Source organism: Hippopotamus amphibius, chromosome 8 (assembly GCF_030028045.1).
Source record: "Hippopotamus amphibius kiboko isolate mHipAmp2 chromosome 8, mHipAmp2.hap2, whole genome shotgun sequence".
NCBI classification, from domain to species: domain Eukaryota; kingdom Metazoa; phylum Chordata; class Mammalia; order Artiodactyla; family Hippopotamidae; genus Hippopotamus; species Hippopotamus amphibius.
In genome coordinates this window covers 127,649,548-127,670,084 of record NC_080193.1, presented here as the reverse complement: position 1 = coordinate 127,670,084, position 20,537 = coordinate 127,649,548, and the positions used below count along the sequence as shown (strand labels likewise).

General features: G+C 42.6%; 1 protein-coding gene across 4 annotated transcripts in view; it reads right to left on the bottom strand.

The window, feature by feature from the left end:
- The window catches only part of SP3 (Sp3 transcription factor), a 59,986-nt gene extending 55,806 nt beyond the window's left edge, over positions 1 to 4,180 (bottom strand). The window contains exons 1-3 of one of the 4 annotated variants that reach the window (XM_057744411.1): positions 3,520 to 4,180; positions 2,763 to 2,902; positions 2,105 to 2,233 (exon numbers count right to left, since the gene is read on the bottom strand). In XM_057744411.1, the coding sequence (XP_057600394.1) occupies positions 2,105 to 2,233; positions 2,763 to 2,902; positions 3,520 to 3,526 (276 nt within the window). In that variant the 5' untranslated portion in view covers positions 3,527 to 4,180. The remainder of the gene's footprint in view (positions 1 to 2,104; positions 2,234 to 2,762; positions 2,903 to 3,519) is intronic. The other 3 variants (XM_057744408.1, XM_057744409.1, XM_057744410.1) reach the window with 3 other exon arrangements.
- Between the last annotated feature and the right edge of the window lie 16,357 nt (positions 4,181 to 20,537).

Below are 20,537 nucleotides of genomic sequence, written 5' to 3'. Positions count from 1 at the left end.
GCTTTTCTGTAAATATGAAATAAACCCAAAATAAAATTTTTAAAAAGCACAGCTACAAAAAACCTCTTCTTAAACCTCTCATAATTCCCAGTAATTTGAGTAATTAAAGTAACATTATCCAAGCACGTTTTTAAGTGGGGAAAACTCCTATGAAATCACTTAAATGCTCTCATTTTCTGAGATGTCCATGTTTAAAATTCATTTTTGAACCAGAAAAATAATTTTCCCATTTGCTAAGGTAAACATACTCAAGACAGTCTTACTAATTTTTACTCAGTGAAAAATGTTATGCACAGGTTCCAAACACAGAAAAAAATGCTCAGACTGATTCTGGTTCATGTTCATCTGGCGGGAAATATGGTATCAGTAGAGATTTGGTAGTTCAGAGAAGGAGCTGGAGAGGCATGGAAACAACTTTCCCACAACTATATGGCCACAGTAGGCTAAGGCTGGAGACGGTGTTCTATTCCTCCAGTGAGACTCACATGCATATGTACATACACACATTTTTTACCTATAACTTCCTCCTTCACTTCTCTCCTCCCCCAATCACTGAGCTGATACCTAAACTTGGTAAGCTGCAGTTACAAAAAGTTTTTGTTCTATTTTAAATGCTTAAAAAGATAAGTAGAAGCAATCTGCTTTGCAATTTTACTACTCATGAAATGGTTTTTAAGGTAAACTATTTTTTGGCACTGTGGGCCTAAAGGGATATAGTTCACAAAAGAGGTATATCAATCCATAAATCTGTTTGAAAGTAACAATGCCTCTCACATACATGAGTTTATGACTTTACATTTTAATCTACCTACAGAAGAACAAAACCTAATATCATACTTTTAAATCATTAAATCTGTTCACATCCCTCTATAGTATAATTTCAAGCACTAAAATTACATATATGATATTTAATAATAACATAGCCTAATATTAGATTCACTTTTAATGCCTCGGAATACTAAGAATTTCCTGCAGACTATATCAAATGTCAAATTTTCTTGTACAATGACAATTCAAAATATCACTACACAAACCGATTCCTAAAATCCACATTAAAAAAAAAACCACACACAAAAATGATGGGAGAGGTTTCAATTATTTTAATAAGTGAACACATCTACATGTTAAAGTAACGCAACAATAAAGGTTCAAACGAACATAAAACTCACAAATCTTAAAAGCTGTTTCTAGCTAATTTGTATTAAGCTCTCCTTCAACACTGGCCAGCTCCTCCCCCTGCCCCAGACACACTAAAAACCCTACAAAAAGAATCCTACCACATCCTATCAGACTAGAAATCACAATAAAATGAAACTACAGCTTTGCCAACCAGATGCAACTATATGTATGGCACTCAATAGCATTCACGAAAATGTTGATATAATTCCTTACACATACTCTTGTTTCTAACACTGATATTCCTATTCAATTTCAAAAGCCAAAGCACTAAGGAACTTCGCCGATTTCAATGGTCACTTAAACTCCATTTCTGAAAGACTACTGCAAATATAAGCAGTCTGCAAAAACTAAAATTCGACAATTTAGAATGGCCATTAAACAAGCACTCAAGAAGTGTTCAAAACCTTCGTTCCAGCATACAAAAGAGTAACTCAAAGAGTAAACCTTCATTCCTTTTTAAAAAAAAAAAAGACTTAACATTTAAATCAGTAAGATTTAGTAACTTCCAGCAGGAAAAGCTCCGAGTTCAAAAAATACTAGAAACTAAAGACACTGCCTCTGTAGTTGATACTATCTATGGCCGATAGGCTGTGCTTGAAATTTTTTAGTGTTCAGCGAAGGAGTTTTCAGCACGGATATGAATCGCTCAAACATCCATTTTGGAGTCCTCTCCCCCCACCCTCTCAGACTTCATTTTGTCGTGAATTTGGATGGAGGTGCCGCGGTGACAATTTAGAGGAAGCCTGGGCTGGCTTCTGACCCAAACGAGCACGCGAAGGGGCAGGAAAGGGCGCCGCGGCCGCGCGGCCGCCCGGCTCCGGGAAGGCGCGGGCGCCGGGGAGGCCTCCGGGGCGGACGCGCCGCGGGCCCGGGATGGCGGGCGCAGGGCCTCGGCGGGGGCGGGCCGCGCGCGCGCGACACTTACCGCTCCGGCGGCGGCGGCGGGGGCCCCGGCGGCGGCGGCGGCCGCCTCCTCCTCGTCGTCGCCCGGCGATGGCGGCCCTATCTTGCTGCAGGTAGCGGCCAGCAGAGCGAGCGGTGACGGCTGAGTGTCCTACCCCCGAGGGGCGGGTTCAGAGAGGGAGACAGGGGGAGGGGGTGGCGGTTAGGGCCGGGCCGCGCTCGCACAGGAAGTGCGACTCGGGCCTCGCAGCCTGCGCCCGGGCGAGCGCCAGCCCGCGCTCTCCTCCTCCTCCTCCTCCTCCTCCTCGACTCCGGCTCGCGCCCTCCGGCTCGCACGCACACGGCTTCCACCGTCCGCGGGAAGGCGGGCGGCGAGCTGCGCGCCGGGCCTCCACCTTCCGCCCGGAACCCACCCCCGGGGAGGCGCACACGCTCACACACTCTCTCTCTCTCTTTCACACACACACACACACACACACACAGACACACACACACACTCACTCACACAAAAAGGCGGCGGCGGGCGGGGGAGCGCGGGCGGGGTCGGAGCGTTGGCGCCTCGGGCGGGCAGCTCCCGGGGCGGGGGGAGGGGAGGAGAGAGGCGCGGAGGGAGGGGAGAGGCGAGGGGAGGAGAAAGCGGCGCGAGGGGGGAGCCTGGCCGGGGCTGAGCCGCTCCTCACCTGGGCCGCCGCCGCCGCCGCGCCGTTTCCGTGCTGCTGCTGCTGCTGCTGCTGCTGCAGATACTCGCCGTGGCCGCCGCCGCCGCCGCTGTCCACGTCCAAGGCAGCCATTTCCTCTTGTTTCACGGGCTTTTCGGGAGCTGCAGGCACAGCGCGGGGGGGTGGGGGTGGGGAGGAAGGCGGGTGGAGGGGAGGGAGGGGGCCCGCGGGCCGAGGCGAAATTACTCCGAAAGCCCGGGCCGAGTCCCCTTCCCCTCCCCCACCCGCCCCCCGGCGGCGGCGGCGGCGGCGGCTCCCTCCTCCCCTCCTGCTGCTGCCCCCGCCCGCCGCTGCCTGTAACCCTCCTCCTCCTCCTCTTTCCCTCCTCCTCCTCCCCGCGCTGCCCCTGCCCCCTCTCCTCTCCTCTCCTCCCCTTTCCCTTCGCGCCGCTCGCTCTCACTCGCGCTCGCTCCTCTCGCACCGTCAGTCACTCACACGCCCGCCCGCCCGCCGCCCGCGCCCGCACATAGGGGGATGCGCTCCCGGCGGGCCGGGCCGCCCGCCCCGGGCCCGGCAGGGACACTGCGTTGCTGGGGCTTGAGGGGTGGACGGTAGCTGGCGGGGAGGGGGGGAGGCGGAGGGGAGTGCGGCTTTCTGCCTCTCACAGACACTCGGTCGCACACAGGGGGCCGGGAGCCGGCGGCGGCGGCTCCCGGCTGGCTGTAGTCGGCGGCGGCGGCGGCGGCAGCAAGGGTTGCTCTCTCTCGGCTTTACGTACCGGTCATAGTGTGTTTAGGGCACCTCAGGCGGGGCTCCCCGCCGCCTTACACATGGTGAGGAGCGAAGGCGGCGGCGGCGGGAGAGGATGCGGGAAGCGGCGGCGGACACGGCCGGAGCGGTCCGGGGATTTTTTTTTCCTATTTTGATTGACTGTGCGGGAAACACAAAAGGTGGAGCCTCCAGCCCAAAAGGGGGGAAGAGGGTGACAGCCCGCCCGGAAGTTCCGCCCCTCTTCTCCGCGCTCATTCGCCATCACGCTCTTCGTAAGCAGTGCTCATTGGCCCGGACGCCCGTCCGTCACTCGGCCAGGCGGCGCGCTTCCTGTTTGCCCCCCGGGTGGAAGGGGAGAGACAATGAGCGGCCGTGGCGGCGTAGGTTCCCGAGAGCGGCTGCGGCTCGCCTGTTACCCCGCTGTGCCCGCCTTGTCCGCCGGCTGCCGCGGCCAGGCCGAGGCGCAGGCCTCTTCCACCTTGCAGGCGCTCGGAGCAGGCCCCCGGCAAGCCGTAGGGGAGCTGAACTGGGGAGGAAATCCGTCCGCGGAGGCTCCGGCTCCACTCGACGCTTCCTCCATCCCGGCGGTAGCCGGATCTCCCCAGGGCCTCGCGCTTTCGTAGCCGCCGTTTCCCTGCGCTGCCAGGAGGCCGCCGCCGCTCAGCCCCGGGGCTGCTGCTGCGGCCGCCGCTGCTACTGAGCAAACCGGGCCCGCCCCGCGAGCCCGGGGGGAGGGAGCTGGTATTGGGGGAGACACCCCCTCCGAGGCTGGAGGAGGATTTTCTCTCACACACGTTCAGCTCTTAGATTCACAGTCTGAGCCATCTCGTTCCCATCCCCCTTAGCTCCTGCTTTCCAAACCGTCTCCCACTTTTACGTACCCTGGAAGCAGGCATTTTTAAACAGAAAAGAAATCTCAATTTCACCTCACAGATAGGAGAGCTTTCATTCTGGCCAGTGGCACCAAAACAGACAAGTATATTTCATTCAATACGTAGTGTGTACATTCAAAAGGACAGAATCCTTTTTTAAAAAAAAAATTATTTTGTTGCACAAACATATATTATTCCCTGCTTCTTAATCGTCTTGGTAACAAGTGAAATATCTGAAAAAGCCCATCAATAATTGCCAACATTTTTAAAACACTGAATCTCACCGAAGTATTTTTTTTTTCTTGGAACATTTCAGTTGTACTTTAAATTAAAATCTCGTTTCCTTTACTGGATTAGGTTAACACTCCTTTGCTCTTTGGCACCCTTGATATCTTGATGTTATCCTGGGTAGTAGAAATACTCAAGTTTTGTGTGTGTGTGTGTTTTGCCAGCTAAGAGACATCTCTGCCTATTACCTTTAGCTCTAATTGCCAAGAGAGAGGTTAAGCTCAAGAGGTAGAAATGCTGTCCACGGTATGCTTTTTGTTAGAAATCTGACTCCAAGAATGTGTTCCAATTGTGATTATTATATTTGGTAAAGTTGTGCTGGGGGCTGGAGTTGTAAAGTCCAAGCACTTGAACTAGATTTTGTGTGCACTCACTGAAAAGAACTTAAGAATTCTTTTATGACGGACGGACTTTCCATGTCAGTTTTTATATTTTCGTCGTCTGTTCCTAGCATCAGAAACATTGTATGGTTAATGGGCACTTAAGTGTACAAATCTACAAATGAAGTTGATGTCTTCTAACAATGAGACCTTTGGGTCTCATATACAAGTAGAAGAATCACTTTTTAAAGTAAGTAGTATAAACCCTGTACCATTTCACACTTAAATTCTAAAGGAAAATTAAAGTGTTATATAGAATAAGCTGATTTTTGAAAAAGAAAAGGAGGGATGGGAGGCTTGAGGGGAGGACAAGTGAAAACAAGTGGAGTGGAAGAGAAGGGAGGGAAGTCACAGTATTGTCACTCTTTCTACTTATATGGATGTATTGGATAGAGAATAGCTCTTTCCCTAGAAGAGACACTTCAGACATTTTCAGATGTTTTTCTAGGAGTGGGGATGTGTTTTATAAGTCTAAGCATACTACCTCCATGCCGCTTTCACAATGTCTTCGTCTAACCACCCATAGAAAGCAAAGTACTTGACCATAAAAATTCAGTTCATTTCCTCACTGATACCAATTGACAAATGGAAATGAAAAAATCATTTTCAGACATTTTTGGTCCACAGACCATTCTGACAAGATGCAAAAACACTTCAAAAAAATAATAACCTACCAGAGCTAACTATTCTGCTTATTTATTTATTTATTTATTTATTTATTGCTGCTTCGGGTCATAGTTGGGGCACATAGGATCTTTTGTTACGGCTCTTGGGCTTCTCTCCAGTTGTGGCACATGGGCTCCAGAGCCCACGGGCTCAGTAGTTGTGGTGCGTAGGCTTAGTTGCCCCATGGCATGTGGGATCTTAATTTCCCGACCAGGATTGAAACCTGCATCCTCTACATTTGGAAGGCGGATTCTTAACAACTGGACCATCAGGGAAGTCCCCTAACTATTTCTACTTTTAATGCAGTGCTTTTAAGAGATACATACACCAAAAGTATCATTACTTCTGTAATCAGATTCAGAGGAGCTACTCAGACCACACAAAAAGAGTAATTGTCATGGAATATCTTAAGAAGGCTGGAAATGAAGGTAGTCTCTGGAAAGAACATCTTTTCTTAGCTATTCCAGTATTGTAGTCAAATCTTTAAATACAGTTTGTGTTAATTAAAAGATACTTGTTTTTTGGTAGAAGACAGCCTCTCAATGGCTCCTACTGCTGTGTTACATAGGAACTCAGAAACTGCATTTGCTTATCAGGAAGGGAAGAACTGTGCTGGATATTATTTACACTTTCTCCCTTCTAAAGGTGATTTGAGGAAGCTCTGTGCTGGCCACTGTTTACATCACAGCAGGAGATGTGAATGTCACTTTATTTTCCCTTTTTCTCAGTTTCCTCACTTATTTTTTTAAATCTCGTGTTTTTGTAAGTTAAATCCTTTGGAAACCATGATGAGTGTCAAAGGGCCTCAGAGACTTCCATAGACCCACTGGCATGAACCCTTTCACCCATCTTCAATCCTCTTTTTCTCTACAAAGAGAAGAGGCCACTAAATAATACTTGATTCACATCTGCAAGAGCCTAGCCATTCTGTATTAGAATGAACGACAGCCCTGGTTAACTGCACCACACCTAAAGGGCTCCGCCCTTTCCTTCATGGTCCCTACTGCCTTTCTTCCCTTCTGAACATTAAATGAACAATATAAAATTGCCACTGTTCACCTAAAAAGGTGGCAATTTTGTATAGTTCCACCTAAATCAATGTCTATTTAACATAAACTTTGTTGCTATGATTGTGACCCTCCTTTTACCCACCTCTGAATCTCTTTAACCTGTGCACATTAGATTTCAAGAACCTTCAAGTTTGTTCTATTGGGTGGGCCAAAAGGTTCATTTGGTTATTTCCGTCCAATGACCCTAGCAGCACTTAGTTTTCTTTAACTTCATTCAAAACAATTTTGTTAGACTGTATGTGACAGCTGTCATATCAGCGTGAATTTAAAAAAGACTTACCAAAGTTGGTGAATTTTTGTGTAGCCAATTTAATATTGAAGATGGAAGACATTTTTGGCATATTATGCTTTATCATTTCAAGAAAGGTAAAAACACAACTGAAATGCAAAAAAAGATTCGTGCAGTGTATGGAGAAGGTGCTGTGACTGATCAAATGTGTCAGAAGTGATTTGCAAAGTTTGGTGCTGGAGATTTCTCACTGGGCGATGCCCCACATTTGGATGGACCAGTTGAAGTTGACAGCGATGAAATCAAGACATGAACTGAAAACAGTCAACATTATACCACGTGGGAGATAGCTGACGTATTCAAAATATCCAAATCAAAGCACTGAAAATACTTTGCACCAGCTTGGTTATGTCAATTGCTTTGATGTTTGCCTTCCACATGAGTTAAGTTAAAAAACCTTAACCATATTTCCGCGTGCGCTTCTCTATTTAAATGTAATGAAAATGTTCCTTTTTTTTTTAAGATTTATGATTTATTTGTTTTTATTTTTGGCTGTATTGGATCTTTGTTGCCACACATAGGCTTTCTCTAGTTGTGGCGAGCGGGGGCTACTCTTTGTTGCAGTATGTGGGCTTCTCATTGAGGTGACTTCTCTTGTTATAGAGCATGGGCTCTAGGGCAAGCAGGCTTCAGTAGTTGTGGCATGTGGGCTCAGTAGTTGTGGCTCACGGGCTCTAGAGTGCAGGCTCAGTATGCACGGGCTTAGTTGCTCCATGGCATGTGGGATCTTCCCAGACCAGGGCTCGAACCCACGTCCCCTGCATTGGCAGGCAGATTCTTAACCACTGCACCACCAGGGAAGTTCAAAACATTCTGTTTTTAAAACAAATTGTGATGGGTGATGAAAAGTGGATACTGTACAATAATGTGGAACAGAAGAGATTGTGGGGCAAGCAAAATGAACCACCACCAACCACATCAAAGGCCGGTTTTCATCCGAAGAAGGTGATATTGTGTATATGGAGGGATTGGAAGGGAGTCCTGTATTATGAGCTCCTTCCAGAAAACCAAATGATTAATCCCAATAGGTACTGCTCCCAATTAGACCAACTGAAACCAGCACTCGACGAAAAGCGTCCAGAATTAGTCAATAGAAAACACATAATCATCCATCAGGATAACGCAAGAATGCATGTTTCTTTGATGACCAGGCAAAAGCTGTTACAGCTTGGCTTGGAATTTCTGATTCATCTGCCGTATTCACCAGACATTGCACCTTTGGATTTCCTTTTATTTTAGTCTTTACAAAATTCTCTTAATGGAAGAAATTTCAGTTCCTTGGAAGACTGTAATAGGCACCTAGAACAGCTCTTTGCTCAAAATGATAAAAAGTTTTGGGAAGATGGAATTATGAAGTTGCCTGAAAAATGGCAGAAGGTAGCGGAACAAAAGGGTGAATACGTTGTTCAATAATGTTCTTGGTGAAGATGAAAAATGTGTCTTTTATTTTTACTTAAAAACCAAAGGCAGGGGCTTCCTAGGTGGCGCAGTGGTTAAGAATTCGCCTGCCAATGCAGGGGACACGGGTTCGATCCCTGCTCCAGGAAGATCCCACATGCCTCGGAGCAACTAAGCCCATGCGCCACAACTATTGAGCCTGTGCTTTAGAACCTGTGAGCCATAACTGTTGAGCCCATGTGCTGCAACTACTGAAGCCCACGCGCCTAGAGCCCGTGCTCCGCAACAAGAGAAGCCACGGCAACGAGGAGCCCACGCACGACAACGAAGAGGAGCCCCCACTCACCACAACTTAAGAAAGCCCATGCACAGCAAAAAAAAAAGACCCAACACAGCCAATAAAATAAATAAATAAATAGATTTATGAAAAAAAAAAAAAACCCAAAGGCAAAGCAATTATACTCCAATAAAGAGCTTAAAAAAAAAAAAAACCGAAGGCACATTTTGGCCAATCCAAATACTTATGTAATCCCCATTATATTTCAGAAGCACTCTAGTTGACATAGACTAGGTGTACTTAACCCCCTTCATATTTCATATCTTCCCTACTTTCTCAAAAATATACCTCAAAAGCCATATCTCCTGTCTTATTTTTACTTAATCTACCAAAAAGGAGAGGTCCTTTGCATCTTTAATCCTCACAACCCTAAGAGGTAAGTATCATAGGTTCATCATTTTATAGATGAAACTGAGGCAAGCCAGGTTTTGAGACTTGCTCAGTGCCATTTTCAAATAAACGGCAGAGTCAGGCTTCAAACCCATGTGTCAGTCTCACCAATCAACATATCAAGTCTTCTGAAATGATCAACTTAAGAGATTCACCTGTTATTTAAAAAATAAAGAGAAAAAACAATAAAGTAGATAAAACAGATACATATTCATAAGGAAGATCATTTTTAAAGCAAGTCTTCTTAGCATGTGAACTCCTTGCGTCAGGGGTCATATATTTTGAATGCTCTAACCAATACTGAACACGTTGTGGATGTGTAATTAATACTAAGGCAGAAAGACTGTTGAGACAATTATCTTGTGGGAAAATGAATGATGAATAAAAGAATTACAGTTAACCAATAAATACTGTATGATAAAATTTCTTTGACCTTATAATAGTTCACCTCTTTCAAGGTCACCTTTCCCAAGAGAGTTAGACCCTCATTTTCATTCAAGCTCCACACCAATGAGATCACCATGTTACCAAAGGACTGATGTTTTTATAATTCAGAAATCCCATTCTTTTTTTTTTTTTTAAATCCCATTCTTTTTATCCAGGCTACTGACATCCCTGGTTATTCTACATCCTCTAATTATCCATAACACTTCTAAAGCCATCATCTCTTTTTTTTTAATGTTTGTTTTTTATTTATTTATTTATTTAGGCTGCGCCAGGTCTTAGTTGCGGTGTATGGGATCTTTGTTTTGGCATGTGGACTTCTTAGTTGCAGCAGGCATGCGGGATCTAGTTCCCCAACCAGGGATGGAACCCAGGCCCCCTGCTTTAGGAGCGTGGAGTCTTACCCACTGGAGCACCAGGGAAGTCCCTGAACTAATCTTCATGGCAGTCCAGGAAGCTTAGTCCACTGTCATATTTCTGAGTTGTTGGAATTTTCTAAAAAAAGATGGATTATGTATTTCTACCTTGCTAGTAATCTGCCTTAGAAGAATAAAAAGTGCTAGAAAGTATCTTGTTAATTATCTTTCTTAGAATAATATAAAATGCTAGAAATTCTCTTCGTTTTAAATTAGCAAACTTACGAGGTGGCTTTACTTAAAAATAATACTTAAAAATATACTTTAATAATACTTAACTTTAAAATAAATAAACCTGATGCCATTAAGGTATGGTGTCCCTCAATGATGAACAATAACCTTCAACAAGAAGTGTATTTATACTTTATTTCATGATAAATTCCTTATAATGGAATTTGGTGGGGCGGGAGGGGATCTTAGTTCCCTGACCAGGGATCCAACCCGAGGACACAGCAGTGAAAGTGCTGAGTCCTAACCACTGGACTGCCAGGGAATTCCCTTTTTCTCTCCTTTAATCCTATGATCCAGATATATATACCAACTATTCTCAAGAGAGCCAACCATGACCAAGGCCTAGTTAGAGGAGGTAAGAGAAAGGGGAAAAAATAAAGAATGAAGGGGCAGAGAGCAAGTTGAATAGAACTGTAGAAACTATTGAAAGCAGTTTTTACCTGCCTTGAAGAATAGAATTTTTTCAGTTGCCCAAAAAATGGCTGAAATGCTGCACCATGTCATCACTCCATTTCAACTCTAGAGGTAGAGTAAAAAAAAGCAATTATACACACACACATATATTTATTATATATATAAATGAGTGTGAACACATATATACAGTACAATGCACAGTGGTTAATAAATTATGGTATAGTCATTAAATAACATTTTAAAAAATGAAAGATGATTCATCATGGATACATCTCAAAAATAATAGTGAAAAAAAGTTATAGCAGGATAAACAGTATACCACCATTTATATAAAGTTTAAAAACATCAATTTATATTCTATACAATATGTGGATACATGTGGAGTAAAACTAAAAATCTTGCATGGGAATGATAAATACTAAATTTTAAATGATGATTACCCTTGGTATGGAGAGGAGGATGTGATCTGAAAGGGTTTCCTGAGGGCTTTGCTTGTATTTGCAAGTTTTGCTTAAGCTAGGCTGAGTATGCTATCGTTATGATATTGTTCTCTATTACTACCCTGTTTGCCTAAAATATTTCATAATCATTATGCTAAACAAACAAAAAGTAAGTTAATACATGAGTCTATGGCAGAGGTAGTAAAATAAGCATGCCCAAGCAGCTGAATGACAGAAGGAGTGGAGGGGAGACAGAGAATGATTCACATATGACTAAGTTTTCCAGCTTTAGTAACTGGAAAGATGAGCTGGAGTAAAGGATATAAAGAACAGAATGGGTATGGGATGGACAATCACGAGTTTGATTTTAGATGTGTTGAGTTGGAGGTGCTAGCAGGATATTCATAAGATATCCAACAGACTATTGTAAACTTGAACCCATAGCTAAAAAGAGAAGCAAATGCAAGGCAGGGATTTGGGAGCCTGTGAAATAACAGAACGTGTATATATTGCTCTCTGCACCCACCCCCCACCCCCATTCCTGGCACAGAGCTCCTAACACTCCCGTGATTTCCTAAGGGAGAGAAGCACTAGGAGCATCCTTTGTTCCAATATTTGGTCTTTGACCCTGGATCTTGACACAGAGCTCCTAAATCCCTTGGAATTTCCTGGATGATAGGAGTGTCTTTTGTTCTAAGGAGCTGACTTTGAGAGGGCTCCTAGATGGGGGGCCGATCACGATAAAAAGACCAAGCCATGATTAGAAACTTGGAACTTTCGGCCCCACCTGCTATCCTCTGGAGAGAGGCTGGAAAATGAGTTATTAATGAGTCAAGCCTATATGATGACACCTCCATAAAAATCCCTAAAGTACGGAGTCCAGAGAGCTTCCAGGTTGCCAGATGCTAGGCAGGTGGCATGCCAGGAGAGGGCATGGAAGCTCCTCACCCCTTCCCCAGACCTCACCCTATGTATCTTCCATCTGGCTGCTCATCTAAATCCTTTATGGTAACTGTGTTTTCCTGAGTTCTGTGGGACATTCAAGCAAATTATCAAACCCAAAGAGAATGTTGTGGGGACCCCAGTTTATAGCCTGTCGGTCTGATGTACTGGAAACAACCTACGGTCCGAAGTACTGGAAACAACCTAGGACTTGCAGTTGGTGTCAGAAGTGGGGACAGGCTTGTGAGGCTGAGCTTTTAACCTGTGAGATCTGACACTAATTCCAGGCAGATAGTGTCAGAACTGAATTGTAGGACACCCAGCTGATGTTGGAGAATTGGTTGGTGTGGGAATAAACACACACATTTGGTGACTAGAAGTGAAGTGTTCTGAGGATTATGAGTGTGATAGTAAAAATAGACACAGGGAGTTTTCCCCAGGCAAAGCCCTTAGCATCTTCATAGGCCTCTGTCCATTCTCCAAACATGAACAAGTCTCCCATCTTTAAAACACCTGCATATGACTCTTCGCTTTTCTCTAATTATTATCTTCTTTCTTTCCTTGTCCAAGGTCTCAATAACTTGCTCTTTACCTACTGCCTTCCTAATGTAATGCTACATCAGTTTCTATTCCTACCATGCTACTTGAAATTGCTATCTTAAAGGTCTCCAATGACCTCCTTATTGCCAAATCCGTGGATTGCCCCACCCCAATTTTTATTCTTTTTCAGCATTTGACACTATAAACATTTCGTCCTTAAACTTTCTCCTCCCTTGAAAGGTCATCTGCTTCCTGGTTTTCTCTCAAATGAGTATTTCTCTAAATCTTTGCAATGCTGTCCTATAAAACTATCTATGATGAGGGAAACGCTTTGTTTGCACTGTCCATTACAGTAGCCACTAATCACATGTGGCTAGTGAGCACTTGAAATGTGGCTATTGTGACCCAGGAACTGAGTTTTAAATTGTATTTCATTTTAATTAATTTAAATTTAGATGGCCACATGTGGCTACTGTACAATGCAGGTTTAGGGTTTCTTTTCCTCCTCCCAGCCCCTAAATGACGAACGTTACTCCACACTCAGGTTTTGATTCCCTGAGCTTTTCTTTACAAGCTCATTCCCTGGAAGCTCAACCATTCCTGCAACTTCAGCCATCTCTAAATTCAATCCCAAGTCTCTGCAGTTGGCTCCTGTCTCCTGAGTTCCAGTTCCATAACCTCAAGCACTGTCGTTTCCTCTGGAATGTCTCACTTTCACCTCAAACTCAGAAGGTTCAAAGCTGAACCCATAACTTTCTGCAGAACCAGCTCCCCTCTCCCTTGTGATGTTCCTATCTCTGACCGCAATGTCCTCGTTTTCTCAGATGCCCATACATGAAATTGCCTTTGACACATTTCTCTCTCTCTTCTCTCACTGGCAGCCAGTTACGAGGTGCTAACAAGCTTTCATGCAGAATCTCTCTCAGCTACCCTTGAAATCACAACATTTACTGAACCCTGCTCTGTAAGGATACTGCTTGGCCCCTACTGCCAAGAAACAGAGAATCCATTTAAGAAATGAAAGATAAACATACACAAATCCAGATAAAATAGAAGAGAAATAACAGAGTCTAAAATCCACTACATACATTGCTAAAGGAGTATCTCCCAAATTCAGACATCACTGAAGGTCATTCAGCTCCTTTTGAAAGAGATCAAAGGGTGCTTTGCCCTCTCTGGACTTCTGTAGTTCTAGATGGTACTCCACACGTTCCTGCTCCCTTCTTTTCTGCATCTGCCACCAAATTAACCTTCCATTGCCTCAAAAATGTTAGTGATTCTGATGCTCTAAGACATACAAGGGTCTTTCTCAAAACCCCTCACTGCCCTATATGTAATCACTCCTCCCCCTGAAACTACTTGCTCTACCACCAGGCTTGTCCTGCCCTCTCTCCTGTACCCTTGCAAATTCTAACAAGCCTTTAAGCCTCAATTCAAGTCTTAACCTCTTCTATAAAGCCATTGTAATTAGTAATTCCAGCAATTAGTAATTCCCTCACTTTTAACTTTCCGTGACACTTAAACTACGTACCCTTAATATTACGCTTCATTCATGACCACATTGTCACCACTGTTTCAGCCCAAGCATGATGTCTCACCCTTCTTCTGTGACCTGTAAGCTGTGATTCTCAAGGAAGGAAAGGAATATGGTTTGAAAAGAAAACAGCTCTTCATTTGTCCCACTGGGATTTTTTTTTTTTTTAAAGCTAAGACATTAACTTATTTGAATTTCAAATATTAAAGATGTTAGATTTTTATGCTTTACCAAAAGAGACATGTTTAATATAAGTTCAGGAAACAATTCTATTTGTTGAGCAAAGAGAAGATAATTGACAAACATCTATCAAATGGTTCATTGATTTCAGTACACCACGAATTTGGATTCTGTTAGGATGAAAGTTTCAGACATCTTATTTTGATGGAGAAACTGCTAGTAATATGACCTACTCATTGTAAGGGGGCCACAAAAGTATTCACCAGCTGAATAAATCATCAAAAATTATATACATTCCAGTGAGTTATTTTCTTAGTCTAGTACATTAAAAAATACACTTAATATCTTTATTTAAAATATTAATATTTAAATTCTATAGTCAATATCCCTTTCTTCTTCATAGCATTTGAGTTATTTTATTTCTAGCATGCTTACTTACCTAGTGAGTTTTCACTTTTTCACTCTTATTTTGAACACTGTGACTTCATGTTACTGTGAGATAATCTTTCTACTTCATATTTCCTCCACCCTGAATTGAATAAGCCACTTATCTGCTTATGTTCCTAGTCTACTCAAGTCATTTTATTCCTTCTTTGTATTGACTGTCCCTCCCTCTGGTTTTGTATAACAAGCTTACTGCATGTTCCTTCTTCTGAGTGACTGACATGTAAAATGAATAAAATTGGTCCTAATATTGATCCTAGAGCTTTGTAATCCATCCATTCCAAACTATTCCACATTTTGATATCAAAGTCAATGTCTAATCTACTTAAGTAGTTCTTCCCTACACCATACTTCTCTAACTTCTAGATTAGTTGCTTGTATAGTTATTCTTTTCATGGTGCTTTATCCCAAGTAATCGGTTCATGGCTTCGCTCAGCTGATATTAATCGTTAGACCCAGAGGTTATTTCACATAACTGAGGCAGATAAGTGTGAATTCATGCTGACATTTAAAATTAAATCATAACTTTGATACTTTTAATCACTGATTTCCTACAAAATTTACCAATGTCTTATCTTCCATGAAATTTAAACTTAATAATTCTGAATCTTATACTCAGGAGAAAAGGAATAGATAGGAAACGAACAAGAATTTAATGAAGGTTTTATTTATTATAGACATAGTCTATAAGTATTTCAAGTCACCTTTATCTTTATTGATGAATTCAAGCATCTATTAAGAATCAAAAAGAGAATATCTGAACTACAGTTGTAAAAAAATCTAGTAGAGTGGTCAAAAATTCATAGAATTGTGCCTGAAAAGGGTATTTTACTGTATATAAATTATACCTTTTTTTTTTAATGGAAGAAAAAAAATAAATAGAATCTTCACGTTTAAAAAATCTAGTAGAGGGAATTCCCTGGCAGTCCAGTGGTTAGGACTCCGCGCTCTCGCTGCCAAGGGCCTGGGTCTGATCCCACACGGCACATGGCTTGGCCAAAATAAATAAATAAATAAATAAAAATCTAGTAGAATACTGAGAGTGAAAGACTTTATAACAGCATAGGGTAAATCAACTATACTCCAATAAAAATTAGTATTCCAATTTAAAAAGAAAAGAACAGCATAGGGACCTGCACATAGAGGGGTTTAACTAATCATGGAAATTTTTTTGAGGACGAGGTGAGAGTGTATGGACAAAGGCTTAGAAATAAATATTTTGAAAGTAGGTAAAATCCATGGAGAAAGCAATGGCATAGGAAGAAGTACAAACTTTTTACAGCTTATTTAATGTATGCTAAAAGTGAACGCATAAAAAGGCCAAATTTATAACCCCACAGAATTCCCCACAAATATCTCTGAAAACATATACAGCAAGATAATAAAAAGACAAGCAGTGTATATTGTATATTTCGCCTATAGAAAGCCCCTCTCCCAAGCAAACCAGGATGGTTAGTCACCCTACAGTGTTAACATCTAATATTACCATGGTACATCCGTCAAAACTAAGAAACCAACACTGGGGAGTTACTACAACTAAACTCCAGCCTTTACTTGGATTTCACCTGTTTTTCCACGAATGTTCTTCTGTTCCAGGATCTAACTCAGGATACCACACCGTGTTTAACTACTATCCTGTCTTCGTGTCCTCTGGCCTGGGACAGTTTCTCAGTCTTTCCTTGCTTCTCACGACCTTGACTCTTTTGAAGAGTAATTGTATTTTGTAGAATGCTGCCCTCAATTTGGGTTTGTCTGATGTTTGTCTCATGTTTAGACTGGTGTAATGGGCTTTGGGGCCCTAATTTATTTTTAAACTCTGCAAATGTCAGTGCTCATTTTCATGGTTATATTAGTCGTTCACTTTAATTTCCTCAGAACATCATTTTAATTTTTAAAAGGGGATTAAATCATTTGTCCAAGAGTCAGAGCGAATTTTTAATTTTAGAGAGAGTTCTCACATTACTGTTCCACAATGAGCAAACCCAAATTCAGAAAATTCTTATTTAAAATTTGCAAATGACAGAGCTCATTGCCCAGGTTACCTTTGAGGCCATAAGGCTTCTTCCACTGGCACCATCCTCAGGACGTAAAAACATACCACCATTTGGCTAAATAAATAATGCTATGAAGGTTTATTTTTCTATTTATGAAAAGAAAATATATTCTCTGTAGGAAATTTATAAAACAGAGATAATGACAAGGAACAAAAATTAATTGTACCTCCACTGCCCGAGAAAAACCACTGTTTGTAACTGTTAGATCAGTTAGCGCCTGTTAGATCAGATAACCTTCTTTTAGATCATTTTAGTCTTTTTTTCTATCCATCAGGCTTTCTTTTGTAAAAATTGGATTATACTGTTATATGCTAATTTTAAATTTTTGATATAACTTAAAAATTTGATATATTATGCATATCCTTTTATGTGATTAAATACCTATGACATCATTTTTAATACCTGCATATTTCACAGTATAGGTATATTATTTAACATCCTTGTAGTTAAATAGCTACACAGATCCATGATAATTTCCTAAAGTTGAATTTCTTTCTGTGAACTTGCTGTATCAAAGGTTACACACAGTTTTAAGGTTTCTGATATGCACTGCCAAATTGCCCTCCGTAGTGGTTTTACCAATTTATACACTCATTAGCTACTTATAAAAGTAAATACCCATTTATCAACATACACGCCAACCCAGTTTTTATTTTTATATTTAATCTTTGCCAATCTGATCATTAAAAATGTGGCTTTTTTTAAGTTGCATTTCTTTGATTACTAGTGAGCGTGAGCATTATGATATAGTTAGTACCATTTGTATTTCTTATACTCTGCATTATTGTACTATTACCCTTTAGCAAGGTATTCACCATTTTCTTCTGGATTTGAAAGTGAACTTTTTTTTTTTCTTTTTTTCAGCTGGGCCAGGTGGCTTCCATGATCTTCATTCCCAGGCCAGGGATCGAATCCGGAACCCCCACAGTGGAAGTGCTGAGCCCTAACCACTGGACTTCCAGGGAATTCCCAAAAGTGTACTTTCAAATGACATTAAACTTCTCTTGTATATGTTTCAAATATATTTTTCCCAGTTTTTAATTTGTCTTTTAATGATATTTTGATATTCAGAGGTATGAAATGTTCTTATTGGTTTTCTGTCTTTGACAGCTGTTTTTGGTTTGGGGTTTGGTTTTGGTTTGTTTTTAATATTGAGCTCAGTCCTGAATCCTGTTTGTCCCTCTTTAGGGCACCCCACACGAGTCTAGGCATCCTGTAGCACCGCAGTGTCAGCACAGGTTGACATGCTCCCTTTCCTAATGAGGCAATGCCCTGAGTCCTCACAACCCCAAGCTTTAGGAGAGGGAAAAAAAAAAGAAACAAGCAAATTCAAAAGCACACTGCCCTGAAAACTGCCAAATTCAGGCTGCCACCAACCTCCAAGGAAATCAACTCCGAAGACAGTAATAACTCTCAGTTAAAAAAAAAAAAAGAAAAAACAAAGAAAAACACCTCTTAAGACAATTCAGCTCCCAAACCTCAAAATCACCTGCTTTAGCAGCTTTCGTGCTGGGCAGAGCAGGGCTCCCCGGCCCACTGCTTGGGAGCACCCCTGCCCTCAAGTCCTTCCCTAGGGCTCCCGGCTCCCTCTGCACAGGGAGGAGAGCCTGGGCTCGGAACTCAGGCTCAGGGAGGCCAGGAGTTCTCTTCCTGCTTCCCCTTGCCTTTGCCTAAAGTCATAGCAATTTCAAGGCAAATGTCAGGACTGAAAGGTGTTAGAAAGAACCAGAAAGATTTAAAAGCCTTCTTCTCCCCTTCCCCTTTTCTTTTTCTTAAATTGAGAACATCTAAGACAGCAAACGTTTTACATTACATTTAAGCCAAGAAAAAATGAGTAGAAAAGAAAAACATAGGGTGAGAAGAAGGCCTGGTTCACAGACAGTAGACATAGTTGCTTTTGTGTTGTGAATCAAGGGGCCTTGGGAAGGCCTCCTCCTCACACATTCCCCAGAATACCTCCCTACCACGAAGTCACCATAAATGGTTCCTTTCTGAAGCACCTGACCCAATACCCAGATAGAGTGGGTGTTTGTGAGTAACTTTTAGAAATGTAGTAATTCTTGGGAAGTACTGGGGTATACGAACTAGGTGTGGTTGTCCTCAAGTGTTCAGAGATACAGATTGCCCTCCAGAATAAAGGGGTACCATTATACCTCCAGGGTTAAGTTCTGCTTGATTTGCCCTTTGCAGTTGAGAAGGGGATCCTGATGGGGACAAAAGCCCATATAGCTTTGATTAAAGTCAGAGTAGGAACTGGGAGAGGGGGTTGCTGGTGCCTGAAGCACGTGCTTACTCTGCACAATGGGTAATCCAGCCTTGGTTCTGAGGGAGATACCACACTGATGTTCAATGGTATTAAAAATAGGAAAAGGGATGTGGTTTTCACCCCAACCCACTCACTACTCCCAGAAGCCAGTATAATTCCTAAGCTGCAGATCATAACAACTCAATATTCAGCCAACAACCCCAGGTCACATCCCTGATTCTAAAAGGCTCCAGCCCAGCTCCTGCTCAAGGAATTTGTGATAGAGAAATATTTTAACACTTGTAAACTGCCTGCTTTCTAGAGTTTCCTTGTTGGTAACCTTATTGTGCCATCCAGCTTCAATATTCATTCAGCATGGAAGGAGAGTGGAGGGATGTCCCAGCTTGAGCTTAAGCTGGGTTCAGAGCCAGGATTCAGATTCGTCTGGGCACGTCTGATGGGCTTGCCAGGCAGGAGTCTCTCAGCACGAGGGATGGAGGAGGCGCATAGATAATAACATCCTCAGGCAGTGGGCATGGAGGAACACATCACGGGTATCAGAATCACCAGGGAAACTTTTAAAAGTATGTACACCCTGCTCAAATGCATTTCCCCATTCTGATAATGTGTGTGTGTGTGTGTATACATTTTTTACACATGGGTGCACACTAGCAAGGAGCACTGCTTTGGCACCCAAATTGGCCCTCAGAGCCTGTACCAGGAGCACTGAGGACTCCAAAGAACACTGTGTGGCTTCTGTACGTGAGAGCTCATGATGCGCTGACAGCAGGACCCGCCTATGTAGCTCTGAACAGTGATGGCATCCACACTTCACGGACTGTCTGCTTCAGAAACTCTTAAACTGGAGACCATGGATTCCTAGGATTCCAAGAAAAGGCTGGAGGGTCCATGAACTCTTGAAAACTGCCTGCAACTAACTGGGTGTATATGTTTATTTCTCTGGAAATAGGTTCTGTAAGTTTCTCAGATGCTGAAAATAGGATATGATCCTCAAATGATTAAGAACTGGCAAGTGCCAAAAAATATTGGGGTAAGCGGTTTGGGGAAGGCTTAGAAAGCCACTCTAGTAGATTTGGATCAAAGCCAGAAAAATACTGGGGTTTTTTCTTTCAGTTACTGCAACTTATTTTTACCTTGAGGCATCAGAGACCTGGTGAAACATTGAAAATATGAAATCCCACCTATGCTTCAAGCCCACCTCAAATGCCTCCACCTCCTCCCCAGCCAAAACATATTGCTCCCTTGCCTAAGCCTTGTTTGTATACCTCTCGAAACACTGAACACTTTCCCCTTGCATTTGAGATAGGCATGTGCACACATCATGTCTCTTCTACAAACTCTAACCTTTGAGAGTAGGAATCATGTCTTACCCTTCTTCTTTCTGTTACCGCAGCCAACATAGCATGTTTACTTAGTTATTACTGGATGAG